The sequence below is a fragment of the Hemicordylus capensis genome, chromosome 4, assembly GCF_027244095.1.
Source record: "Hemicordylus capensis ecotype Gifberg chromosome 4, rHemCap1.1.pri, whole genome shotgun sequence".
NCBI lineage: Eukaryota > Metazoa > Chordata > Lepidosauria > Squamata > Cordylidae > Hemicordylus > Hemicordylus capensis.
This window is the reverse complement of record NC_069660.1, coordinates 322,045,770-322,066,676: the sequence shown is the minus strand read 5'-3', so window position 1 is coordinate 322,066,676 and position 20,907 is coordinate 322,045,770. Positions and strand designations below refer to the sequence as shown.

Sequence of the window (20,907 nt, the reverse complement as noted above, 5' to 3'; positions counted from 1 at the left end):
CAGCAGCACTGTCTTGGCCAGCTGGGGGGGAGGGAGGCCAGGCAGGTGGGCCGGCCCCCGCCACCTGTGTGCCCCCCCACCCGAGGGCGGCGGCCTTGCCCCCCCGAGAGAGCCCCTCCCGACACTCCGCGGACACGAGGCTGAGGCGGAGACGACCCCCCCCCGGCCCGCACCCCACAGACCACGACGGCGCTCCACGCGAGCGGCGGGACGCGAGGCATGTTGGGAAATGAAGTCCGCCCCCTCCCCGGCAGAACGAGGGAGAGGGAGAACGCGCGCGGAAGGGAGCGGTGGGGGGCGCCCCCTGACGCGGAGGGCGAGCCGCAGACACTGGCTCCGGGCCCCCGGTGCGCCCCCCACGCACGCACGGACGCGGGCCCTGCCCGCCCGGTGCGCGGCAAAGGGCTTACCAGAGAGAGCGCGGCGGTCGCCGTCGTCGCTGCGGCCGCCATCTTCGCCGTCTCCTCCCTCCTGCGCGCCGGAACTCTCGCGAGACCTGGACGGGACGAGACGCCGCGAGGTCCCGCAGCAGCCGCCGGGCCGGAAGAGCCACGCAGAGGAGAGAGGCGCGGGCGGTGGTGGTGGCTGCGGAGGGGGAGGCATCGGAGGCCCGCTGTGACTGCCCAGGGACACGCCGCCGGGGGTGACGCTACGGATGGGGCGGGGCGCCGGAGCACCCCGCCCTCAAGAGCCGAGCCCCGGAAGTTGTCTCGCGCTAAGGACTAGTCAGTCTAGGCTTTCCGAAGTCTATACGGAGACTCCAGCCGCCAGAGGCCTCATGGCCGGGGCTGCATTTCCATTGGTCCCACCCGCGAGAGTGGCGGGAACCGCTCTCCCCTCCCTCCCCGCCCCCGCCCCCGCCCGCCGCGGCTCCCCGAGCGGGAAGAAGCAGCGCTTTCCTCCTGCCCCGCTGGGGCCACCCGAGAGAAGACCCCGCGCGGCTCGCCTGGGCTGGCAAGGCCCCGCGTGCGGGTGGAGGCCCTGTGGGCCGAGCCCTGCCCTCCCTGCTGCCCTCTTCATCATTCACAGCACTGCCCTCGCGACCCCACCCCCGTGGCTGGCTTCTGCTTCCGCGCTCCGCAGGGCCGAGCAGGGGAGCTGCGCTCTCCGGTCTTGGCGGGGCTCCGTGTCCGTGCATGCGGCAGGGGACGAGACAGGGCTCGCCGGTGGAGGAGCGGCCCATCAGCCGGCCCACAGGCCTGGCCACGTGGCGCGCACCGGCCGCCCCTCTGTCTGCAGCCGCGCGGGTGCCGCTTTGCTCCGTGCTGAGGGATCCCCGGTCGGTGGCCTGTAACCCCTCCGAGCCCCCCGCCCTCCTTCCCACCATCGGGCCGGGGGAGGCGCCCCTCTTCCCACGCAGCGGCGGCGCGGCTCCGTGTGGAGGACCTGGGGCTTTGGGCAAGCACGCCCCGCCCGGCCCTTGGATCCCGCTGGGGCGAGGCGGCGCACCGGCACGTGAGCCCAGACCGTGCTCGGTGTCTTCTTGGGGGCAGGTGAAGAGAGAGGAGCAAATGAACTAGAAAGAGGCTGCCGTTTTGTCAAGGTTTAATCTGTCCGTTTTCGCAGAAACAACGACCGCTCCAGCACAACGCAATCTCCAGTAGGGCATCCCCGCCTTTCCTCTTCGCAGTCTCTGCTGATGTGCCTCCCCTCCCCGGAATCGATCCCTTTCTTGGGTTGTTCCCCCAGCGGGCTGGTGGCAGATTGTTCCACAGCCTGTGGCGCTTCTGCTTCCCTGGGGCCTGCTGCTTCGCCTGAAGCAAAGGGGAGCGGTGCACCCCGCTCACTTTCCCCGAGCCACGGATGCCACAGCCGTGGGGGCCCCCTTAGCGGTCCCTGTGCCAAAGAGCCCTCGCTCTCCGTTGCGGGTCAACTTTCTGCGAGTCTGCCTCTCTCTGGGCTCCAGGCCTGTGAGGCGGAGATGAAGCTCATCAGCGTGGAGCCGTGACGCCGGCTGCTCCTGGTTCCCACAGCCCATCGGGAGGCGTCATGGTGCCCAGGGAGGGCAGGCCCACACAGCATAGCCGCAGCCCTCCTGCCTGTGCCTGGACCCCTCCTCGGGTGCCAGCCTGGCTTGCTCTCCTGCCAGGCTACTCTTCTGCCCCGGCTCTTTCTCTCCGAGCGCAGCACAAAAGTGCTCCAAGGCTCCAGAGACGGAGCTAAGCTCAAGCCCACCCAACGCGCCTGCAGTTGCTGGGGGGTGCTCGGTGCCCCCCTCCCCCTCTGGCCTGCGAGCCATTCGGGGGTGTCCTGGGGGGCAGGAGGTGGGAGCTGTGGCCCCGGTCAGTGTTCGGAGGAAAGCAGGCTCCTCCCCTCCTGGCATGCTGCTCCTCCCTGGAACCAGGCCTTGGGCGAGTCAGTCGACCCCCAGAGACAGCCAGGGAGGGGGTCCTGCAGGCTGGTCCTCCTCCTCCTCCTCCTCCTCCACCCGCGGAGCAGGCGAGAGCTGGGCTTCATGTCAGCCAGGAGAGCAGCAGCAGCGCTCCGGAGGCCGGATCCCAGCCCAAGCGGCAGCAGCGGGCTCCCTCCCAGCCCACCTGGGTGCCCAGACCCTCCTCTCCTCTGCCAGCTGGGAGGAGGAGGTGAGCCCTCTGGCCGGCTGCCCCTCCCAAGGGGCTTCTCGCTCCCGCCTCCCACACCCTCCCCGGGGTGCTCAGCGACCAGGAGGAGAAGCCGCCGCTCTCCCCTGGGACGGGCACCAGCGCCTGCTGCTGAGCTGGGTGGGACTCCTGGCTCTGTCTGGGGGGCAGGGAGCAGGTCAGCCCCTCCACTGAGCTTGCCCTCTCCAGAGGGAAGCTGCCACTGGCAACACCCCACAACCACTGCTGCTGCTGCTGCTGCTTCCCCCAAGGGATGGATAGGAGGCGGGCGGCTGGCAGATCTGCCCCCAAGGGGCCCATTATATTTTAATATTTAACTGGACGGGTTGCTCTCGCAGACGCGGGCGAAGCAGAGCGCGGACAGCACAGCAGCGGGGGGGGGGGGCGATCTGGCACCATCCATGCAAGGTGCCCGAGGCCAGCAGCCGTGGGAGGGCAGAAGCGAGAGACACACACCCGGGCGGCAGCACTCGGGGGGCAAGGCCAGCCCTGGCTGAGCAGCGCAGAGTCGCGGCCCACCTGAGCAGGGTCGAAACTCAGGGGGCCCGGCCCACTTCTCCTCCCAGCCCAGCTGCCTCCAGGGAGAAGCCTTCCCCCCCCCCCCCGACCCTGACCCTCTGCAGGGGTGGCCTGGGGCCGCCAGGAGCGTTGCTTTGCCAGAGGCCCACCCTCCTCCCTCAGGCCAGCCCCATCTCTCCCTTGGTAGCCGATGTCCGTGGGGGGCGGGGGGCGGTTCTGCCGAGCCAGAGGGACCGCCTGCCCCTTGGGAGCCTGTGCTTCTTCCCCCACCTGCCTGCCCCTGCCAGAGCAGGAGAGAGAGAGAGAGAGAGAGATGGGGAGCTGCTGGGAAGGGGGCAGGCAGGAGCTCCTCAGGTGCGTCCCCGGCTGGGCGTCAGTCCAGGGTGTGGCAGCCGGCCCTTGGCGGCCTGCTCCTCTTCCTCCGGCTGGGGGCAGAGGTCAGGCCAGCAGAGTGGGGCCTCCCCCCCCGCTGGGCCTGGCTCATCCTTCTCCGGGGCAGCCCTCCGGCCCAGGTCACGAGAGCGGAGGCTGGTGCTTGTGGAAGGCATTTTCAAGGAAGAGGCTCAGCTTCTCGCAGTCATCCTAGAGGAGAGCGGCAGGGAGGGGGGGTCAGGGAGGGAGGCAGGGAGGGGGGGTCAGGGAGGGAGGGAGGGCCCCCCCCGGCTCGCAGAGAGCCCGGCTCGCAGAGAGCCCTCGCCCCAGACGCTGGGCTGCCTCCTGCAGGGCCCGGCCGGGCCGCCCACTCCTCCCAGCGCCTTCTGCGCAGGCTGGGGCTGTGCCGGCCCCTCTCCCCGCTGTCCAGAAAAGCCTTCGGGATGGCCCTGGACCTCCCCGCCGCCCCTTCCCCCCTTGGGCCGGAAGGGCCGGGTCCGGGGGCGCATGTCACCCCGAAGGCTTTTATGGAAGGCGAGGGGCACGTGCCCCCTTTCCCAGCCCTTCCCTACCGCCACCCCCCCCCCCCCGGTGTCTGGACCTGTCTGGAGGCCCATGGAAGGGCCCATCCCCAGCGCCTGGCTCCGGGGAGGCTGGTTCCCGTCTTGGCTGGGGGTGACGGAGACGCTCACCTGACAGATGAAGCCGTAGTGCACAAGCTCAGCCGCCAGCGCCCTGGGATGGTCCGCTGAGGAGGAGAACGGGAGGCCCGTGAGGAGAGGCAGGCGGGCTGGGGCTGGGGCTGGGGGGAGGCCCCCTCAGAGGGCAGGCCAGCCATGGGGGGTTGCCTGGCCGGCTGGGAGGCTCCCCTGCCCTTCTGCCAGGACTTTGCGCTCGGGGGGAGGCCAGCCGGACACCTGCCAGCCAGCGGAGCTGTGCCACTTGACGCAGGCGGGCGGGCGGCTTTACCTGCCGCCCTGGAAGGCAGCCTCACCTGGCAGCAGGTCGTAGCTTAGCTGGCGGTGCAGCTTGTCCTCCAGGACGAGGAGGAGGCTGAGCTGCAACAGACCGAGAGGGCGGGGTGAGCCGGGCTGGCCGGAGGCGGGTGGCCGGCCGGCCGGCCCTTCCTTAGAGTGGGCAGACATTTCCCGGGCCTTGCAGGAAAGCAAGCCCACTCTGAGGCCCTCCCTGCCAAACCTCATGGCTCAAGGTCGAGTCACCATCTCTCCCCAAAGGGCTCTTTCTTCAAACTCCTGGAAAAAACAGCCTGAGGGCAGGGACCCTGTTCCCATCTCGGCCAGTCCTGCCGCTCTGACTGGCAGCAGCTCCCCGGGGCTCCGGGCAGGCGTCTGGCCCAGCCCCACCAGGAGAGGCTGCCTGCCAGGGGCCCTCCGTGTGCCCAGCGGACGCTCCTCTGCCCCTGAGCAGCAGCCTCCACGCCCACTTCCTGGCGGCTCTGTCCCGCCCCGGCTGTCCCTTCGGCATCACTGCACGGTCCCCAGCGGCCTGCCGCTTTGGGGCCGAGCATGGCAGGAGCTGCCACCTCCGAGCGGGGCTCCATCCAGCCCAGCCCCAGCGGCAGGCAGGCAGGCAGGCAGGCAGGCAGGGGCATTTCCCAGCTGCTGGGGGCTGAGGCAGCCAGGCCCCCCCCCAGCCCCAGGCCTTCCCCCTTGCAGAGAGGGGCCGGAGACCTACGTGCCGCTGCCTCTTCTCTGCGCTCCACTCCATGCTGCACTGCATCTGGACCACCTGGGGAAGCAGAGACACCATCCTCTCAGGGCGGGGAGGGCCCAAGCTGCAGCCCTGCTGCTGGGGCAATGTCGGCGTGCCAGGCCCCGCTGGCAGCCCTGGCTCCAAGCTGCTGCTGCTGCTGCTGGCGGCCACCCAGGGAGTGCCATGGAGGCAGCTCTGGGCCTCTGCACAGCGCCCTCCGTGCCGACCCGGGCACTGGCCAGCCTCTCCCTGCTCCTGGGTTCCCAAACAGGCAGCAGGCGCCCCCCCCCCCGCCGCTCTCCTGGGCCAGCCTCCCCTCCTGGCCAGCTGTGATGGGGCCGCCTCCCCCTCCCTCCGCAGCCCAGGCCAGCAGCGGAGGCCTGCATGTTCCGAGCCGGCCCCTGGGCCAGCAGCCGCTCTGGCCTCGTGCTCTCCCTGGGCCAAGGCTGCTTCTGGCCTGGAGCAGAGATCTCCCGGCAGGACGGCCCAAGACCTCCTCCTGAGGTGGGGAGTGGCTGGAGCAGGGCCAGGCGGTGGGGGGGGGGCTCTGCCATGGCTCCCAAGGGAGGCCGGCCTGGGGCCCACGGGGGCCGCTGGACTGGCGCTTGGCTCGCCCCGCCCTCCCCTTCCCAGCGCCCCCAGCGGATCCCTCTCCTTGGCTGCAGGAGCGCCCTCCTCCTCCCCCCCCCCCGCCGGCTGCAGGGGCCAGAGCCAGACTCCCCCTGCCACTGGCTGCTCCCAGGCACGCCGCTGCCTCCTGCCAGCTCGGGGCTCTGCTCTGTCTAGCCCAGAAGCCTCTACACACTGGCTGGCAGCAGCCCCAGCCGTCACTCCCAGCCCTGCCTGGCGACGGGGCCTGGGCCTGCCCCCCCGACTGGGCCCCCCCCCTGCAAGCACTGGCTTCTTGGGGGCCCCAAGGCCTTTTCCGTTGCGCCCTGGAAAGCTCTGGGCTTGGGGCAGGCCCTATTCTGCCCCACTCCACCCCGGAAGGAGGAGTGGGCTGGCCACAGACTCAGAGGAGCAACCGGTTCCCACAGGAAAGCGGGGGTGGGGGTCAGAGACTCAGAAGGGGGTCTGGGGAAGCCCGTTCCGTGCCAGTTTTGTGGGGCAGCAGCTTGTAGGAGGAAGGAGCCAGCCTCTGCAGCCCGTCCCCACAGGCAGCAGCCTCCACAGATCCAGAGGGCCCCTTTCCTTCTGCCGCCTCCTCCTCCCCAGGCTGTGGTTGGGAAAGGCTTCCCCACAGGAGCTGGGGCGGAGAGAGGCCAGCCCCCCCCCACCCCGCCTGCCCCCCCCCGGCTCTCACCTTCCTTGTCTCTACGTCAAAGGGCTCTGGTGTGGGGGTCTTGGCTTTCTGAGGGTCCTCGGCGGGCGGGAAGGTCACCCCGGGGAGCGCGTGGGGCCGGGCAGTGGCAAAGTTCATCAGGGGGTAGATCCCGTTCCTGCCAGAAAGAGCCACGTCCCCGGAGAGTCACCCAGGCTGCCCCTTCGGTCCCTGGGGGGGGGGCTGCAGCACTCCCAGCCCCCCTCCCAGCACGAGGCGGGTGCTGGAGCTGAGCCCAGGCGCTTGGTCCTCCTGCAGCCCCCCCTCACCATGTGACCACTGGGGGGGGGCCTGGAATCAAGCAGACTGCTCCCCCCCCAGCAGAGCAGACCTGGGCTCTGGACCCCAGCGGCAGCAGCAGCGGCAGCGGCAGCAGCTCACCTCACATCTTCCAGGAACTTGTCCAGCTCCAGAAAAGAGACCTCCGAGTATCTGGAGAGAGGAGAGGACCAGGAAGGTGCTGGCCGGGGGGGGGGAGATGTGCCCGCTCTGCCCCTCCCCTCCCCTCTCGGGGCCGCCCTCCTCCTCCTCCATCACCGCCCCCCCCGGGGGGCAGGGGAGCCCAGGCTGCCCACCTCCACTGCACAGGGGGCCGGGGGCCCTCCCGCTGGATCTCCGCCATCACCATGTTGAGGTCCAGCGCCTTGGTCTTCTCCTCCACGACATTCTCGGGCATTAAGTCTGCAGCAGAGAGAGACGGGCGGGGCCCGCAAGCTGGTGGGGCCCTTCGGGGCCAGCCAGACTGCCCTCCGGGAGGGCTGCGTTCTCCTCCCCACTCCCCAGCCCCCCCACTCACACTGGTTGCTGATGAAGCAGTGGGCCGCCAGCAGCTTCAGGGAGTGCACCTCAAAGAGGACCCGGTGGAAGAGCAGGTTGTGGGCCGTGGGCCGCCTGTCCGGGTTCGGGAGGAGGCAGCCCAGGATGAACTCCTGTGGGGACACCGGCGGGGGGTGGGGGGGAGTTAAGGAGCAGAGCCCCCCCCACGGCAGGGGTGGCGGGTTGGGCAGAGCAGCCCCCGTGGCTGGTGAGGAGTTCCTCCGTGGCAGAGGCCCCCCACCTCGGGGCCGGCAGAAATGGCCGGCCAGCCACCAGGGCCTCCACGTGGAGGCCGCCCGTGTCCCCCTTGAAAGAGCTCCCAGGGGGCTCCCCAGCTGCGCTGCTCCCAGCTCACCCACAGCGAGGCGGCCCTGGAGGGTGGGGGGCAGTTCCCCAGGCCTGGCTGCAGCGCTCCTGCCCGGCTCCGGGATGAAGGGCTGCCTTGGCCCGGGCATCCCGCTGCATTTCACAGGGAGCCGGTTGGGGGGGCGGGGGCGGCGGGGAGGCATCAAATCTCCCACTTGTGGGTTTGCTGTCTGGCCGGGGGGGGGGGCGGACAGACATCCCTCCAGCACAGCCCAGAGGGGGAGGCCGCCTGAGAGGTGGCTCTCGGGTGCAGAGCTGGGAAAGAGGCCCCCCCCGGAGAGCCACGATCTGCAGAAGCTGGTCTGACTCAGCAGGCAGGGGCTTCAGGCATGTGCTGCTGCCGCCAGGGGGCCGCATTGCAGCCCAGGGGCACAAGTCCTGCTCTGCAAGTAGGAGCCACCGACTCAGCCCCCGGCGGCAGCAGCAGCAGCGGGGAAGGCCCCGTCTTTGCCTGGGAAGCCAGAGAGCTGCTGCCAGCCAGAGCGGGCCTCAAACAGCAACCTGGGTTCATTCCAGGGCACGGAGCTGCTGGGTTCTGGCCCGATGCAAGCAGTGCAGGCCCCAGCGCCAGCCCTCCCTCCAGCTGCCCCGACAGGCAGAAGGGGCCACATTTTGCCCCAGGCGCTGGAGGGCAGCCCCTCGCAGCTGCTCCTCCTCCGTGGGGCTGCTGCCACCCCCTTCCCCCCGCCAGAGCCCCAGCCCCCCAGCTGCAGGGGGGGCCCGGCAGCCGCTCCTCACCCGCATGTTGGGGTCGTCCAGAGAGTGCCTGGCCCGCTCGATCGCCTCCTCGGTCACACAGCAGGAGTCCCCGTTGGGCTGGATCTCCAGCACCGCCATCTGTGGGGCGGAGGAGGAGGAGGAGGAGGAGGGGCAGGGCTGCAGCCGGGCAAGGAGCGGCCCTGGGCGGAGGACTCCCCAGTGGCCCTCCCTCCAGCCACTCGCCTACCTCCAGCGCACACATCCCAAAGGAGAAGACGTCCACCGCCGTCCCGTCGGCCACACCTGGAGAGCCAAGGAGAGCATGAAGGCCCAGCCGGCCCCGGCCCCTGAGCCCCCCCGCTGCCCAGGGAGGAAGGGCGTCTCCCGCACTCACGTCCGTACTCCGGGGGGAAGAAGTGGAGGTTGCGTGGCTCCTCTCGCTCGGCTCGGAGGGGGCTGCGCAGCTCCGCTGGGATGGCTGCAAGAGGAGACAGAGAGCAGGCGGTGCGAGGGGCGGGGCCAGGGCTGCCCGTCCTCCAGGCAGGGGGAATGGGCTGAGCCCCCCCCCCCCCGGCCCAGGAAAGCCCCACCCCACAACCACCTTCCCCAGGGGCTGAAAGCTCCTGACAGCAGCCAGGGCGCTGGCGGGGGGGGGGAGGACTGAGGCCGGTCCAAAGAGGCTTCTTCACTCACCACTTGCAAAGACCCTGTGCCAAACTGGGGAGGCCAGGAGGAGGCGGGGGCGGGGGGAGAGAAAGAGAGAGAGGGAGGGAGGCATCACTGCCCAGCTCTGTGCAAAGCGGGTGGGGGGAGCTGGTGAGCCCCCACCCCCCCCAGCCCGTGGCGTTCTGCAGGCCAAGGCAGGAGGGGGGGTCTCCTCTGGGGCCCCAGCACATGGGCACCTCAGAGAGCCCAAAGGCGCCGAGAGCAGAAGAGCAACCCTTCTGAGCTGGGCCCCCGGGGGGGGGGGTCTGGCTCCTGGCCGAGGGTCTGCTGGGGAGCCCCAAGGCCGAGCCGGGCTCAAGAGGAGCCTCCATCTCCCTCTGAAGGCCAGGTGTGGGGGGAGCGCTCCGGCCTCCCTTGCCGGTGGGCCCCCCTTGGCAGGCCCCTCGGGGATGGCAAGACCCCCGGCGGAGGCCGCCTCCGCCCCGCCCCGCTCCTCCCCCCGCGCTGGGCTCCCTGCCCCTCCTGCTCACCTGAGCCGATCTTGACCAGCCCGTTGTGCTGGATGAAGATGGTGTCGCTGGTGAGGTTGCCGTGGATGATGGGCGGCTGGCAGGAGTGCAGGTAGCTGCGGAGGGAGAGAGGCCAGGGGAGGCGCTGGGCCGGGCCCTCCAGCAGCAGCAGCAGCAGCAGCAGCAGCACCGCTCCGGGGGTGGGGGGCTGGGGGTGGGGGGGCACCCAGGACTCACCTCAGAGCCGAGAGGATCTGTGTGCACCAGCGCTTCCAGGCCTGGGGAGGGGAGAGCAGTGAGAGGGGAGGGGGAGGGGGAGGAGGCACCCCCCCCCAAGCAGCCTGGGTGAAAGCTCAACATCTGGAGCGGGGCGGGGGGGGTGCCTGCCCCCACACATGGGGAGCCCCCCACAACTTGCCAGCAAGGAGGCAAAGAGGAGATGGGCTCCGGGCAGCCTTTTCCCAGTGAACCAACAGCCGGTTAGTTCTGCTTGCCCCACAAGCAGGATTCGGAGCCCCCCCATGCCGGCCTGCTGGCCACGTGGCGGTGGAGGCCAGTGCAGTGAGCACAGAGGTGGGCTGGGGGGCCTCTTCTTTGCAGGTGGGGGGGGAGCGGCTTCGACTATCCTACTGACCACGAGGGGCATCGCTGGGAGGGGGGGGGAGGTCTCCTCACCTGTCCCTGCTTGCCCCTGCTCTAGGAGCCCGGCCTTCCTGGGTTCTCCCCCCCCCCGCCCCCCGCCCCATCTATCCATTCAGCCCCCTTGGAGAGAGAGCCAGGGCGTCTTTCCTCTCCTTTCCTCTTTCCTCTTCAGCAATATCACCCCCTTCAGCTGGGGTTGCGCTGCAGCCTCCGTGGGCGTTCCTTGGGCGTGACATCCCCATGCAGACCATCCGCGTGGGGAGGGCAGTCTGCCCCACAGCTGGGGCCTGGGGGACCACAGCACAGCCGTCTTAAGACCGAGTCCCATCACTCCCTGTGCCCCTTCCACGCTGGAAGCGGAGGGGCTGACGCCCTCTCTGCCCAGGCAGGCCGCCTTTGCCTCTGAAGGAGCTACGCTGCTGCACGAGGGGCCCGTAGAACTCGCTGGCACCTCCAGGGAGAGGAGGGAAGGGGCAACCAGCAAGAGAAGGCGGGCAACTGGTACCAGCTGAGAGATGCTCAGTTGCTTCCTGCTGATGATGCTGATGATGATGATTTTTACATTTATACCCCGCTCTTGTAAACAAAGGCTTCCACGGTTATATCGGAGGACTGCAGCAAGAGGACTCTGCTCTGGAGCTGGAGGGGGGAGCTTCCAGCAGCTTCTGCCTGAACCCCCCCCCCGGCCTGGAGGGAGCACATGGGCGGGGGGGGCTCCGCAGCACCCCATCCCTCTGGGGAAGGAACCCCCAGCAGGGCGCAGGGCCCGGCTCCTGCTCTTTATCACCAAGGATGGAGTCTCTTCCCGCGCCCCCCCCCAGCATCCGCAGCTGCACTCAGCCTCCCAAGTGTCCAAAGGAGTGTCCCCCACCCCAGACCCCCATCCATTGGGGGGGGAGTTGTTCTCCCAAGGCCAGGACCTCCCTCCTCCTCCGCAGTGAGGGGCTCATTATTAGCTCCCCTCCTCCCCACTTCAGCTGCTGTGGGGTCCAAACAGGGGCCTTGCTCCAGGTGACTGGGTGGGCATCATGTTGCCCGCTTGGCTAGGGGGTGGGGGTGAGCCTGCCCCCCCTCCTGCTGCCCCCAGGTGGGGTGGGGTGGGGAGCACCTACCCTGGCGTTCATCGCCTTGTGGTTCTTCTTGGTCTTCTTCAAGAACTGCTTGAGGCTGCCAGAGGACACGTATTCCGTGATGAAGATCACCTGTGGGAAGAGACCACGAGCAGACCCTCACTCACACGGCGGGGGGGGGTGTCACACAGAGGCCGCTGGGCACCCCCCACCTGGCACCCACTCTGCCACAAGAAGCCTGCACCCCAGGACGGTCCTAGGCCTGCAGCCCCAGGACACCCCCCCCCCGGGGAAAGTGGCCGCGCCTTCCCTCTGGTGGGCCATGACTGGGCAGCAAAGGTCCTGGCCCGGAGGCAGTGAATCGTGGGGCCTCTTTCGAAGGGGGGCACGGCCCCCCACTGGGTCAGGCTCTTGGGCCCCGAGTGGCGGCAGCAGCAGCAGGCTTTCGAGATGCTGCCGCCAGGGGTTGGGGTTGGGGCTGGGCCTGCTGCCTCCTCCCCCAAGCCACGGAGCACTTCCACAGCCCCCCTCCTCGAGGGAAGGCAGCCGCTCTTGCAGGCCTGGGGGACCCGCGCCCCCTGCCCGCCCCCTCACCTGGGCCATGGTCTCCTTCACATCCAGCCAGTATTTATGGACCTTCACAATGTTGGGGTGGTCCACCACCACCAGCTGCTCAAACATGGTCTTGATCTTCTCCTGGGGGGGGGGAGTGTGCGTGTCAGCCTCCAGGCCATGAATGGTGGGCGGGGGAGGCGGGGGGGCTGCTGTTGCAGGTTTGGGTGGGGGAGAAGAGAGTCGCCTTCCGGGGCAGCCGGGATGGAGGTAGGACCGGGCAGCCCCACCCCAGGCGGGGAAGAGAGAGCAGCCGCCCCGGGCAGGATGGCCAGCCCCCCCCCCAGCCGGGCCTCACCTCGTGGGCCTTGAAAGCCGCCTTGTCTGTGAACTGCAGCGCGTTCCACACCACCTCCACACCCTCCTCCGTGTCCATCGCCAAGAAGGTGCTCTGGAGGCCCGGCAGGTTGCCCTGGTTCACCTGCGGGGGGGGGTGGGGGGTGAAGGGGAGAGGCATCAGCATCATCAGCCTGGGGGGATGGCTGGAGGTGGGGCCCTGGCTGGCCAAGGAGAGCCCCCCCCCCACCAGCCAGGCTGAGCAAAGACTCCTGGGCAGTGGAGCACCTGGATTCTGCAGCACGTGCCCATGACGGGGGGGGGAGCAGTGCTGGCCACGGCCAGGAGCTCACCTGGACCTCTCTATGGCTTAGGCCACTTTGTGGCTAGAACACCAGTTTCCGTGGGGGGGGGTGGCTGCCTTCAAGGCCCCCAACAGGTGGGATTCCCAGCCCCCTCCAGCCGCCATGGCTGGAAAGAGGATGGGGGAGTAGATGGGCCCACTGTGGCCTGACCCACTGCAACTCCAGCTCGGCCCCACCCCAGCCTGCTTGGGGGAGGCTCTGAGGTTCTGCCCTGCACAGGAAGAGCACAGCCCCCCCCCCCGCCCCAGCAAGCAGCCGCCTCAAGCCCAAAGCGCAGAGCAGGCAGAGCGGGACGGCAGCACGGATTGGCAGGGGAGGCCCGACAGTTGCTGGGCCCCTGGAGGTCACCGGCCGGCCTGGCAGGCCTGGCACTGGGCCCGGCCTCGGCTTCCAGGGGGCCACTGGGATGGCCAGAGGGGAAGGCAGAGGAACCCGGGGCGGAGAAGGTGCCCCCCGCGTGCTCTGGGATCATGCCCCCCACCCCCAGCTGGGCCTCTGCACTTCCCCACGGCTCGGCTCTGCCCTGCGGGGCCCACACCTCCACTCGCCCCCTTCCAGCGGCAGCGCCAGCAGCTGGTGGGGCCCAGAGCAGTTGCTGCCCAGGCAGCTGCTGAAAGGCCAGCCTGTCCCCTGGCCCAAAGGCCACGCTCCCGCTGCCGCCCTCCCTCTGCCAGGGCTCTGCCAAGCCTGAGGGCAGCCCCCAGGCGCCTGGCCCCCCTCTGGGCCAAGGAAGGGGCAGGCAGGCAGGCAGGCAGGCGGCAGCCAGTGAGTTCATGAAGCGGGGAGATGGTGGCCTGCCAGCTCCTGGCCCAGCTCCCGCCACAGGAGACAAAGGGGCTCCCTTGTTCCCACCGGGGCGGCGAAGGCGAAGGGCCAGCCAGCCAGCCCTGCTCTGCAGGCACCTTCCTCCCCAGCCCCCCCCCCCCCGCTGGGCAACAAGGAGCATTGGGAGGCAGCCCCCTTCAGCCCAGGCTGGTCTCCTCCTCGGGGGACGCTCTCCCCCACGGCCCGGGGAGGAGGCCAGTGGTGGGGAAGGGAGGCCCCCCGCCCATGCCCCTTGCAGCCGCAGAGGACCAAAGGGGCCCCTGCCCTGCCCAAGGGCCCCATGGCCCCGCCTTGCTGAAGAGGAGGAGGGCAGGAGGGGGGTCTCTGGGGGAGCCCCACCTCCTCCTGGTTGGGGCCTCTGAGGAACCAGCCTCAGCTCAGAAGGTCGGCTGGCCTGGCCCTCCTGCGCTCTGGGCGGCTCCTGCATGCCGCCTGCAGAGGAGCCGTCACAGACCTGGATCCCTTCACCGGAGGATGGGCCAGCCACTCTGCCCGACAGACTGACGTCTGCTCCCTGGGACCTGCTCTCACAGGGGCAGAGGCAGCTGCCAGAGACTGAGTCAGGCCCCTGCTCCCTCTCGCTCAGGATGGTCTACCCAGACTGGCAGCAGCTCCTCCAAGGCTGCAGGCAGGAGTCTCTCTCGGCCCCCCGCTCTGGGGACGTGGAACCTTCGGCTCTTCCCAGAGTGGCTCCATCAGTCCCTGAAGGGAACCTCTGACAGTGCTCATGTGTCTCCCACAAGAGAGACTGCTCTGGTCCCACGTTAGGAACATGCCGCTCCTTCGGGGTAGGCTGCCACCACCTGACGACCGATCTAGGGCCGCTGACCGGGCTCCGACATGGCCCCAACACACCCTAGAGCGGCCTGGCCCGGCACTGTGCAGCTGGGGACCTCAGAACCCAGCTGCCGCCGACACACAGCGCGCTCTTCCCAAAGCCAAGGAGTTCCATCGGGCTCGGCCCTCACAAGGCACGTGGGGCAGAGCTTTGCACGTCACCCTCCAGATCCTTTGAGAACCAGACTGAAGCCACTTCTGATTAGATGAACTTTATTAAGAAGGGAAGAGTTACACAGAATAAGGAGCTGGGGGGGGGAAGGGAAAGGGGAGTAAAGGGACATACAGAAGAAGGCCAAGCCGAAGACTTCCTGGCCAAGGAGGGTCCCCAAGGAAGGGGGGGGGGAGTCAGGAAGTCAGGATGGGCGGGGCAGGCCTGCGGTGGGGAACGGGAGGCAGAGGGCAAGATGGCAAGGAAAAGAGGAGCAGGGAAAAGAGGAGCAGGCAAGGAAAAGATTGCTGGGCCCCAGCCGGGAAACCCTCCCCAGGAAGGGCACTCCCGAGAGGCTGGAGTCGGAATATCCTGGCAGGCAGAGTGGCCCTGCCCCCCGGAATTCTGGGTTTCACCTGGATTTTAAGGATCTCACCCAGATCTGCCCGGATTTCAGCTTTCATTTTTCCCCCCTTTTAAAAAGGCTCAGCTCTAGCCCTTGTAGAAGCGGAGTTATGGAGCAAAACATGCAGTCACACTTCTGCTCAGAAATTAATTTCCAGCCAACTGACATAATATGCAAAGTAGGCAACCAGATTTGGCACGGCAGAATATGGCAACCCTTAAGTGGCGCAGCAGGGAAATGCTTGACTACCCAGACCATGGGAAGCAACTATATTGGGCAGCAGTGATATTGGAAGATGCTGAAAGGCCTCATCTCACACTGTGTGGGAAGAGGCCATGGTCAACCCCTCCTGTATTCTACCAAAGAAAACTACAGGGCTAATCTGTGGGTGCCAGGAGTCAAAATTGATGGCACACTTTACTTTCCTGGCAAGGCACTGCTGTGGAGGGCCAAAGGGCCACCCAAGAGATGGAGGGGGGGAGGAAAGGACCCTTCACACCCCCAGCCTGGCACCACAGAGCTGCCTCCCACTGCGGGCTGATGGCCCAGGCAGCAGCTGCGCCTTGATGCACAACATCACATGCCCCGTTGGGTCAGCAATGGCGCCTGAAGGAATGCTGCACCCCTGGGGCACACAAGGACCCCACAAGCGGGCATCCCAGAGCACCTGCCTGTCCTTGCCTTGCCCTTGCCAGGGAACCCATCGTGTGGTGCTGTTTCCTGCTTTGCCCCCTGATTCCAGGCAGCCAGTGAGGGGAGAGAAGGCCTGGCTGATCAGCCAACGAGAGGCTGGTTGGGTACCAGAGCTGCCTTCTGATGCAGCGGTAGTCATGGCAACTGCCTCGCTTTGTGCAGGGATGCCAAAGGCCCTGGAGAGGGCTGGGCTGCTCCTGTGAAAGGAGCACATCAGGAGCCTGCCTGCCCTCCCCACCTCGCTGGGATGCAAGGGGAGTCCGAGGCAACAAGGAACCCCAGTCCTGCTCCAGGCTTGAGAGGGAAGGTTGCCTCCAGGGAGAGACCGCCTCAGTTGCAGGAAGCGAGAGGGCAAAGGGGTGGGGGGTGAGGAGAGGGCGCCAGGCTGCAAGTGGCCAGGTAACACTGCACCTCCACAGTGGGGCCGAAGGCTCCTGCACAAAGCAGAAGCCCGGAGCCTCCGCCCCACCCTCCATGTCAGTGCCTGCCTGCAGAAGGCTCTGCTGATCAGCCAGTCCAGGGCTCGGCCTCCTGCGAGAGAAGCTCCTGCCCACCCCCCACCCCCGCCCCGAGGAGAGGAGCTCTTCCCCCTCTCCATGCCCCCGGCAGGGCCCACCCTCCAGCAATTCCACTCTCCCCAAGGTGGGGCAGAGACCTGAGGGGAAGCGAGGGGTCCTGGCCTGCTCCCCCAAGACCAGGATGCGTGGGAAGCAGGAGGCAGGCAGGGCGGCCAGGCCCTTGGGCAGAGAGGGGACAACAGCTGGCGTTCAACTTTATGTTCAGGAGAGCAGGGCGGGTTGGGGGCTCTGCTGCCACGGAGACGGAGGGAAGGTCTGTAGGGCCATCTGGTCTGGACCCTGGGGCTCAAGCAGCCCCCTCCCTGCCCAAGACTCCATCTGGCCGCAGAGCTCTTGGCCCCCCCGCCCCCCCACTGGCAGTGGTGAGCCTTGAAGGGCAAGGCCAGGCCTAAGGAGAGCCAAGGAGGCCCCGCTAGCCCAGCCTCCTTTCCCCCCCAGTGGCCCCCCAGGTGCCTCTGGGAAGCCCACAGGCAAGAAGGGAGCGCAGGCCCCTCTCTTCGGCTGCGGCTGCGGCTGCTCCCCTGCCACTGGGGTTCAGAAGCAGACTGCCTCTGAGCCTGGAGGTGGCCCATAGCCATCCAAACTAGCAGCCATGGAAGGACCTGTCCTCTGTGAACCCATCTAAGCCTTGCTTAAAGCCACCCAAGCAGGTAGCCATCACTACATCCTGTGGCAGAGAATTCCATAGACAGATTATGCGCGGGGTGGGACTGTACTTCCTTTCCCTTTTGTCAGCCCTAAATATCCTGGCATCAGTTTCATGGGATGGCCCCTTGTTCCAGTGTTGTGAGAGAGGAAGAAGAACTCCTGCTCCAAGGTCACAGGCAGCAGCTACCTGGCAACCCTAACCTTTATCCACTCACTCACACCATGCCTGACTTTGTAGACCTCTATCATGCCTCCCCTTCTAAGCCATCTTTCTTCTAAGCTAGAGAGCCCCAGGTGTTGTAGCCTTGCCTCATAAGGAAGGTGCTCCAGGCCCCTGGTCATCTGGGTTGCCCTCTTCTGCACCTTCCCCAGTTCTACAATATCTTTCTTAAGATATGGTGACCAGAACTGTATGCAGCAGTCCTCCAGGTGTGGCCACACCATCGTTTTGTATGAGGGCATTCTAATATTGGCCGTTTAATTTTCAGTCCGCTTCCTAATGATCCCTAGCATGGAATTGGCCTTTTTCACAGCTTCCACGCACTGAGATGACACTTCCAACGAGCTTTCCACCACGACCCCATGATTTTTGCCCCAATATGCATCACTTCACACTTGCCAATACTGAACCGCATTTGCCATCTTGTCACCTACTCCCTCAATTTGGAGAGATCCTTTTGGAGCTGCTCACAATCCGTTCTGGATTTCACTACCCGAAAGAGTTTGGTATCTTCTGCAAGTTGGGCCCCCTCACTGCTTACTCCTGCTTCTAGATCATTTATGAATCAATTAAAGAGCACCGGTTCCAGGACAGATCCCTGGGGGACCCCACTTCTTACTTCCCTCCATTGTGAAAACTCTCCATTTACACCTACCCTCTCTTTCCTGTCCTTCAACCAGTTACCAACCCACACCTGAACCTGTCCCCTTATCATCCCACGACTGCTACGTTTACTCAAGAGCCTTTGGTGGGGAACTTGGTCAAAAGCTTTTTGGAAGTCCCGATGTCGGCCTCTCCGCTGTTCTTTCTATAACAGACCAAGCCAGCCACCCTTGATCAGGCTCACAAGCTGTCCTTGGCAACTCAGCTCTTGGGTGCTGTGCAGACCTGTCAGTGGCAAGGGCCTCCCCAGGCCTGCTTGTCCTTTTGCCTGTGGAAACCTGCAGTGACCCAGGTCTGTCCAACAATGGACTAATCTGTTTGCGGCAAGAGGAGGGAGATTTGCATGGGACACCACACACCTGCCAGAAAACGCCGCTCCCTTCTCCAGGCTCCTGTGTGTGTGTGTGTGTGTGTGTGTGTGTGTGTGTGCACACGCATGCATAATACACACTCAGAGGAGGGTGGAGAGGGCAGGATTCAGACGGGCTCTGAGGCTGACACCCCCAGCGCAGACTGGGCGAGGGAGCCAGCAGCCGGCGGCCCTGGGGTGCACAGCCACACGGTGCCGGGGAGGGCCTGTCCTTTGGCTGCGGGCCTCCTTTCCTGCCCCACCAGCCCTGGCCAGAGCAAAGCCCCAGGAAGCGCCTCCCAACCAGAGGAGGGCCTGGAAGACTGTCACGGGAGCAGGAGAGTGGGGAGGGACCCAGCAGCCTCCCCAGGGAGACCAAGTGGTGTGGCGATCAGCCCAGCGGAAGAGCCCACCCTGCCATCTGCCGCAGGGTCCTCAGGCGAGCACAGCCAGGGCTGGAGCCAGGGCTGGAGCCAGGGCTTGTGAGGCCGCGTGGAGACCCCTTGGGTGGCTGCAAGGAGAGAAGGAGCGCCCGTCCGCCCCCCCCCCCTCTGCCCCCAGGCCGCAAGGAGCATTTCCTGAGGTGCTCTACAATCCAAGATGTTCTTCCCAGCACACAGCTGGCAGGAGGCTGCCTCCCAGGGCCCGCCTCCCCCCCCCCCGGCTGGCCTTCCACACACAGGGGTCGCCTCCACAGGCCCAGCAGGAGGGAGACACAAACATTGTGTCTGTGCCCCACTCCCACTCCTAGAACCTGCACTGCAGCTCCTCCTGCTTTGGCGGGGGGGGGGGAGCAAAAGGGGTGGCCGGGGGCAGCCTGATGAGAGGGGAAGGCCTGAGGAAGAGGGAAGAAGGGGTCAGAGCAGCCCAGGTCAGGAGGAAGCGGACTGACTCCCTGCGCGGGGGGGGGGATCCCTGAGCCACAACTCACACAACAGCTGAGCTGACCCAGGACAGGATGGCAGAATGCAGGGTGGGGGGCACCCCACAACTGGCCGGCCATGGAAGACTCTGCAGCCACGGTCCTCCTGACAGACTCGTGGAGAGAACTGACCCCCGCCACCCCCACCAGGCACGGCAGGACGGCCTGTCCGCATGCACCCCCTGGTGCACCCTGGGGGTGGGCGGGGGGGGGTTCACCATGCCCTGGTCCCTCCGTCCAGAACAGCCCCTCCAGGAAGGGACAGGCTACATCTCCCACTGCCAGGAAAGCCACAGGTGGGCCCTGGGACATCCAAGCAGCCCAGAGGAGGAAGCTGCCAGGTGGGGGGAGCCAGGAGGTGCAGCTGGGGGGGGGAGAGGAGGACCCAGCGGGGCTTGGGCCAGGCTGGGCTTCCTCAGAAGCACCCGCCTCCTTGGGGGAGGCACCGAAAGCGGGGGGCTGCAAGCCCCCCCTTGTGGCATTGCCAGGCAGACCCCCCTCGGCCTCGGGCTCCTGCAGTCCTGCCAGTCCAAGGGGCCCCCAGCATGAGCCATGCTGCTGCTGCTGGCACCAAGGGGGAAGCCAGGGCAGGCTCCTCCCTCCCGGCAGAAGGAGCCCCCCCCCCCGCAACCAGGGCTTCAGTGGGGGAGGCGGCCGTTTCAGGAGGCCACCGGGCTGCTGGTTTGGCTGACAACATGGGGGAATGTCATGCGGCGGGGGTGGGGGTGGGCTTGGCTGGGGGCTTCTTCTGCATCAAGGCGGCCGACCCCCCCTCCTCACTGGGGGTCTCTCCTTCCCGAGGGCCTGCTTGGACTCGCCGCCTTCCCCCACCGGGCGGGAGCAGCGCTCAGACAAGCCTGCCGCAGGCCTCGAGCTGGGCAAGCCCGGCCCTTATCGGCACCGCCAGGCGCGCGCGGGCGGGCGGGCTGGGAGCGCAAGAGCAGCGCTCGGGCCTCGGCAGCGAAGGACACCCCCCGCCCCGGTCCGGGTGGCAACGGAGCCGCCCGCCGCAGGGTCCTCCCTGCCGCCTCCTGCGCTGAGCCTGCATCAGGTCAGCCACCCTGCCGCGACCCCGGCCTGACCCCGAGCGGGGCTGCCCCTGCTGCCCTGGGTGGCCTGCAGCGGAGGGCCACGGGCGGCTCGCTCGGAAGGGGGCTAGCCGACGACCCCTCCTCGGAGCGGCCTCCCCTGCTCGACAGTGCCCACGCGTCGGCCTCTCTTGCTTCGGGTCTGCCGCCTCCGTCTCGCCCTGCCTCAACCCAGCCGCAGCCTTTCCAGATGCGCCTACCTTGCAGGGCTGATGGCTGGCTCAAAGAAGCTCGGAGCTGGGGGGCCAGAACGCCGAGCGCTCAGACACCCCCGGCCCGTGGCCCACGGCACTCGCACGCAGCCCGCCCGCCCGCCCGCCCGCCCGCCGGTCTGCAGCAGGGAACCAAAACGGGCGCGGGGCGAGGAGGCGGCCAGATGCCGAGAGCATCTGGAGCTCATCTAGACCAGCCCCCGCGGCCTGCCGTGCTGCTGCGCGGAGCCTCGAGCCCTCTGGCCGGAGGGAAGCCCGCCCCGGCCCCGCGGGCGTACCTGCTCCTTGCGCTTCTGCCACCGGCCGCAGGGGCTCTCCTCCAGCACCTCGCTCTCGTCCTCGCTCTCCCCCGCCGCCGCCGCCGCCGCCGCCTCCTGCTCCGCCGCGGCCGCCGACATGCTGCTGGTGGCGGCCCTGCCTGCCTAGCTGGGGGGCCGGCGATCTGGCGCAGCGGCTGCTCCCGCTCGATGCCTGCGAGGCTCCTGCTCCTCCGACCCGCCTCCTGTCCGGCCCGCCGCCGCCGCCCGCTACGCCAGCCAGTCCCTGCTGAGGCTGCCTCCGCCCGCGCCGCTGCCGAGGCGGTCCCAGCCGCAGCCCCACCCCAGGCAGGCAGGCAGGCAGGAAGGCGGCCGGCCGCCCGCCCTCCTGCCTGCCTGCCCGCCCAAGCCCGCTGCGCGGCGGCGGCGGCGGCGGCAACAACAACAAGAAGAGCTGCCGGTTCCCTGGAGGGGCGCCTGTCCCTCCTCGCTCCGCTCCGCCCCGCCCCGCG

General features: G+C 67.8%; 2 protein-coding genes across 6 annotated transcripts in view; both read right to left on the bottom strand.

Annotated features, from left to right (window-relative positions):
- Window positions 1–1,342, bottom strand: part of PUF60 (poly(U) binding splicing factor 60) — a 32,484-nt gene extending 31,142 nt beyond the window's left edge. For 3 of the 4 annotated variants that reach the window (XM_053245745.1, XM_053245746.1, XM_053245747.1), the window contains exons 1-2: window positions 1,050–1,342; window positions 411–585 (exon numbers count right to left, since the gene is read on the bottom strand). In XM_053245745.1, the coding sequence (XP_053101720.1) occupies window positions 411–585; window positions 1,050–1,327 (453 nt within the window). In that variant the 5' untranslated portion in view covers window positions 1,328–1,342. Of the gene's footprint in view, window positions 1–410; window positions 594–1,049 lie in introns of those variants that run through there. The other variant, XM_053245749.1, reaches the window with a different exon arrangement.
- A 186-nt stretch (window positions 1,343–1,528) lies between these two features.
- On the bottom strand, window positions 1,529–20,758 carry NRBP2 (nuclear receptor binding protein 2). 2 transcript variants are annotated; one of them, XM_053245755.1, is made up of 18 exons: window positions 20,417–20,758; window positions 12,204–12,326; window positions 11,888–11,989; window positions 11,336–11,425; window positions 9,819–9,859; window positions 9,603–9,697; window positions 9,100–9,123; window positions 8,801–8,884; window positions 8,654–8,709; window positions 8,446–8,544; window positions 7,322–7,454; window positions 7,101–7,206; window positions 6,907–6,957; window positions 6,508–6,643; window positions 5,187–5,240; window positions 4,486–4,549; window positions 4,184–4,239; window positions 1,529–3,701 (listed from the first exon to the last, which is right to left on the bottom strand). In XM_053245755.1, the coding sequence occupies exons 1-18, from the start codon at window positions 20,534–20,536 to the stop codon at window positions 3,633–3,635; spliced, it is 1,503 nt and encodes a 500-aa protein (XP_053101730.1). In that variant the 5' UTR covers window positions 20,537–20,758; the 3' UTR covers window positions 1,529–3,632. The 2 variants fall into 2 exon arrangements, with proteins under 2 accessions (XP_053101730.1, XP_053101729.1); XM_053245754.1 differs by lacking the exon at window positions 4,486–4,549 and having other exon boundaries at window positions 20,417–20,681.
- Window positions 20,759–20,907: the final 149 nt, after the last annotated feature.

Coding starts and splice junctions, on each gene's coding strand:
- NRBP2 (XM_053245755.1), bottom strand. CDS start 20,536: ATGTCGGCGGCCGCGGCGGAGCAGGAGGCGGCGGCGGCGGCGGCGGCG. Junction 8,710..8,800: donor CTTCCCCCCGGAGTACGGAC/GTGAGTGCGGGA, acceptor TTGGCTCTCCAG/GTGTGGCCGACGGGACGGCG. Junction 7,455..8,445: donor TGGACGACCCCAACATGCGG/GTGAGGAGCGGC, acceptor GTGTCCCCACAG/GAGTTCATCCTGGGCTGCCT.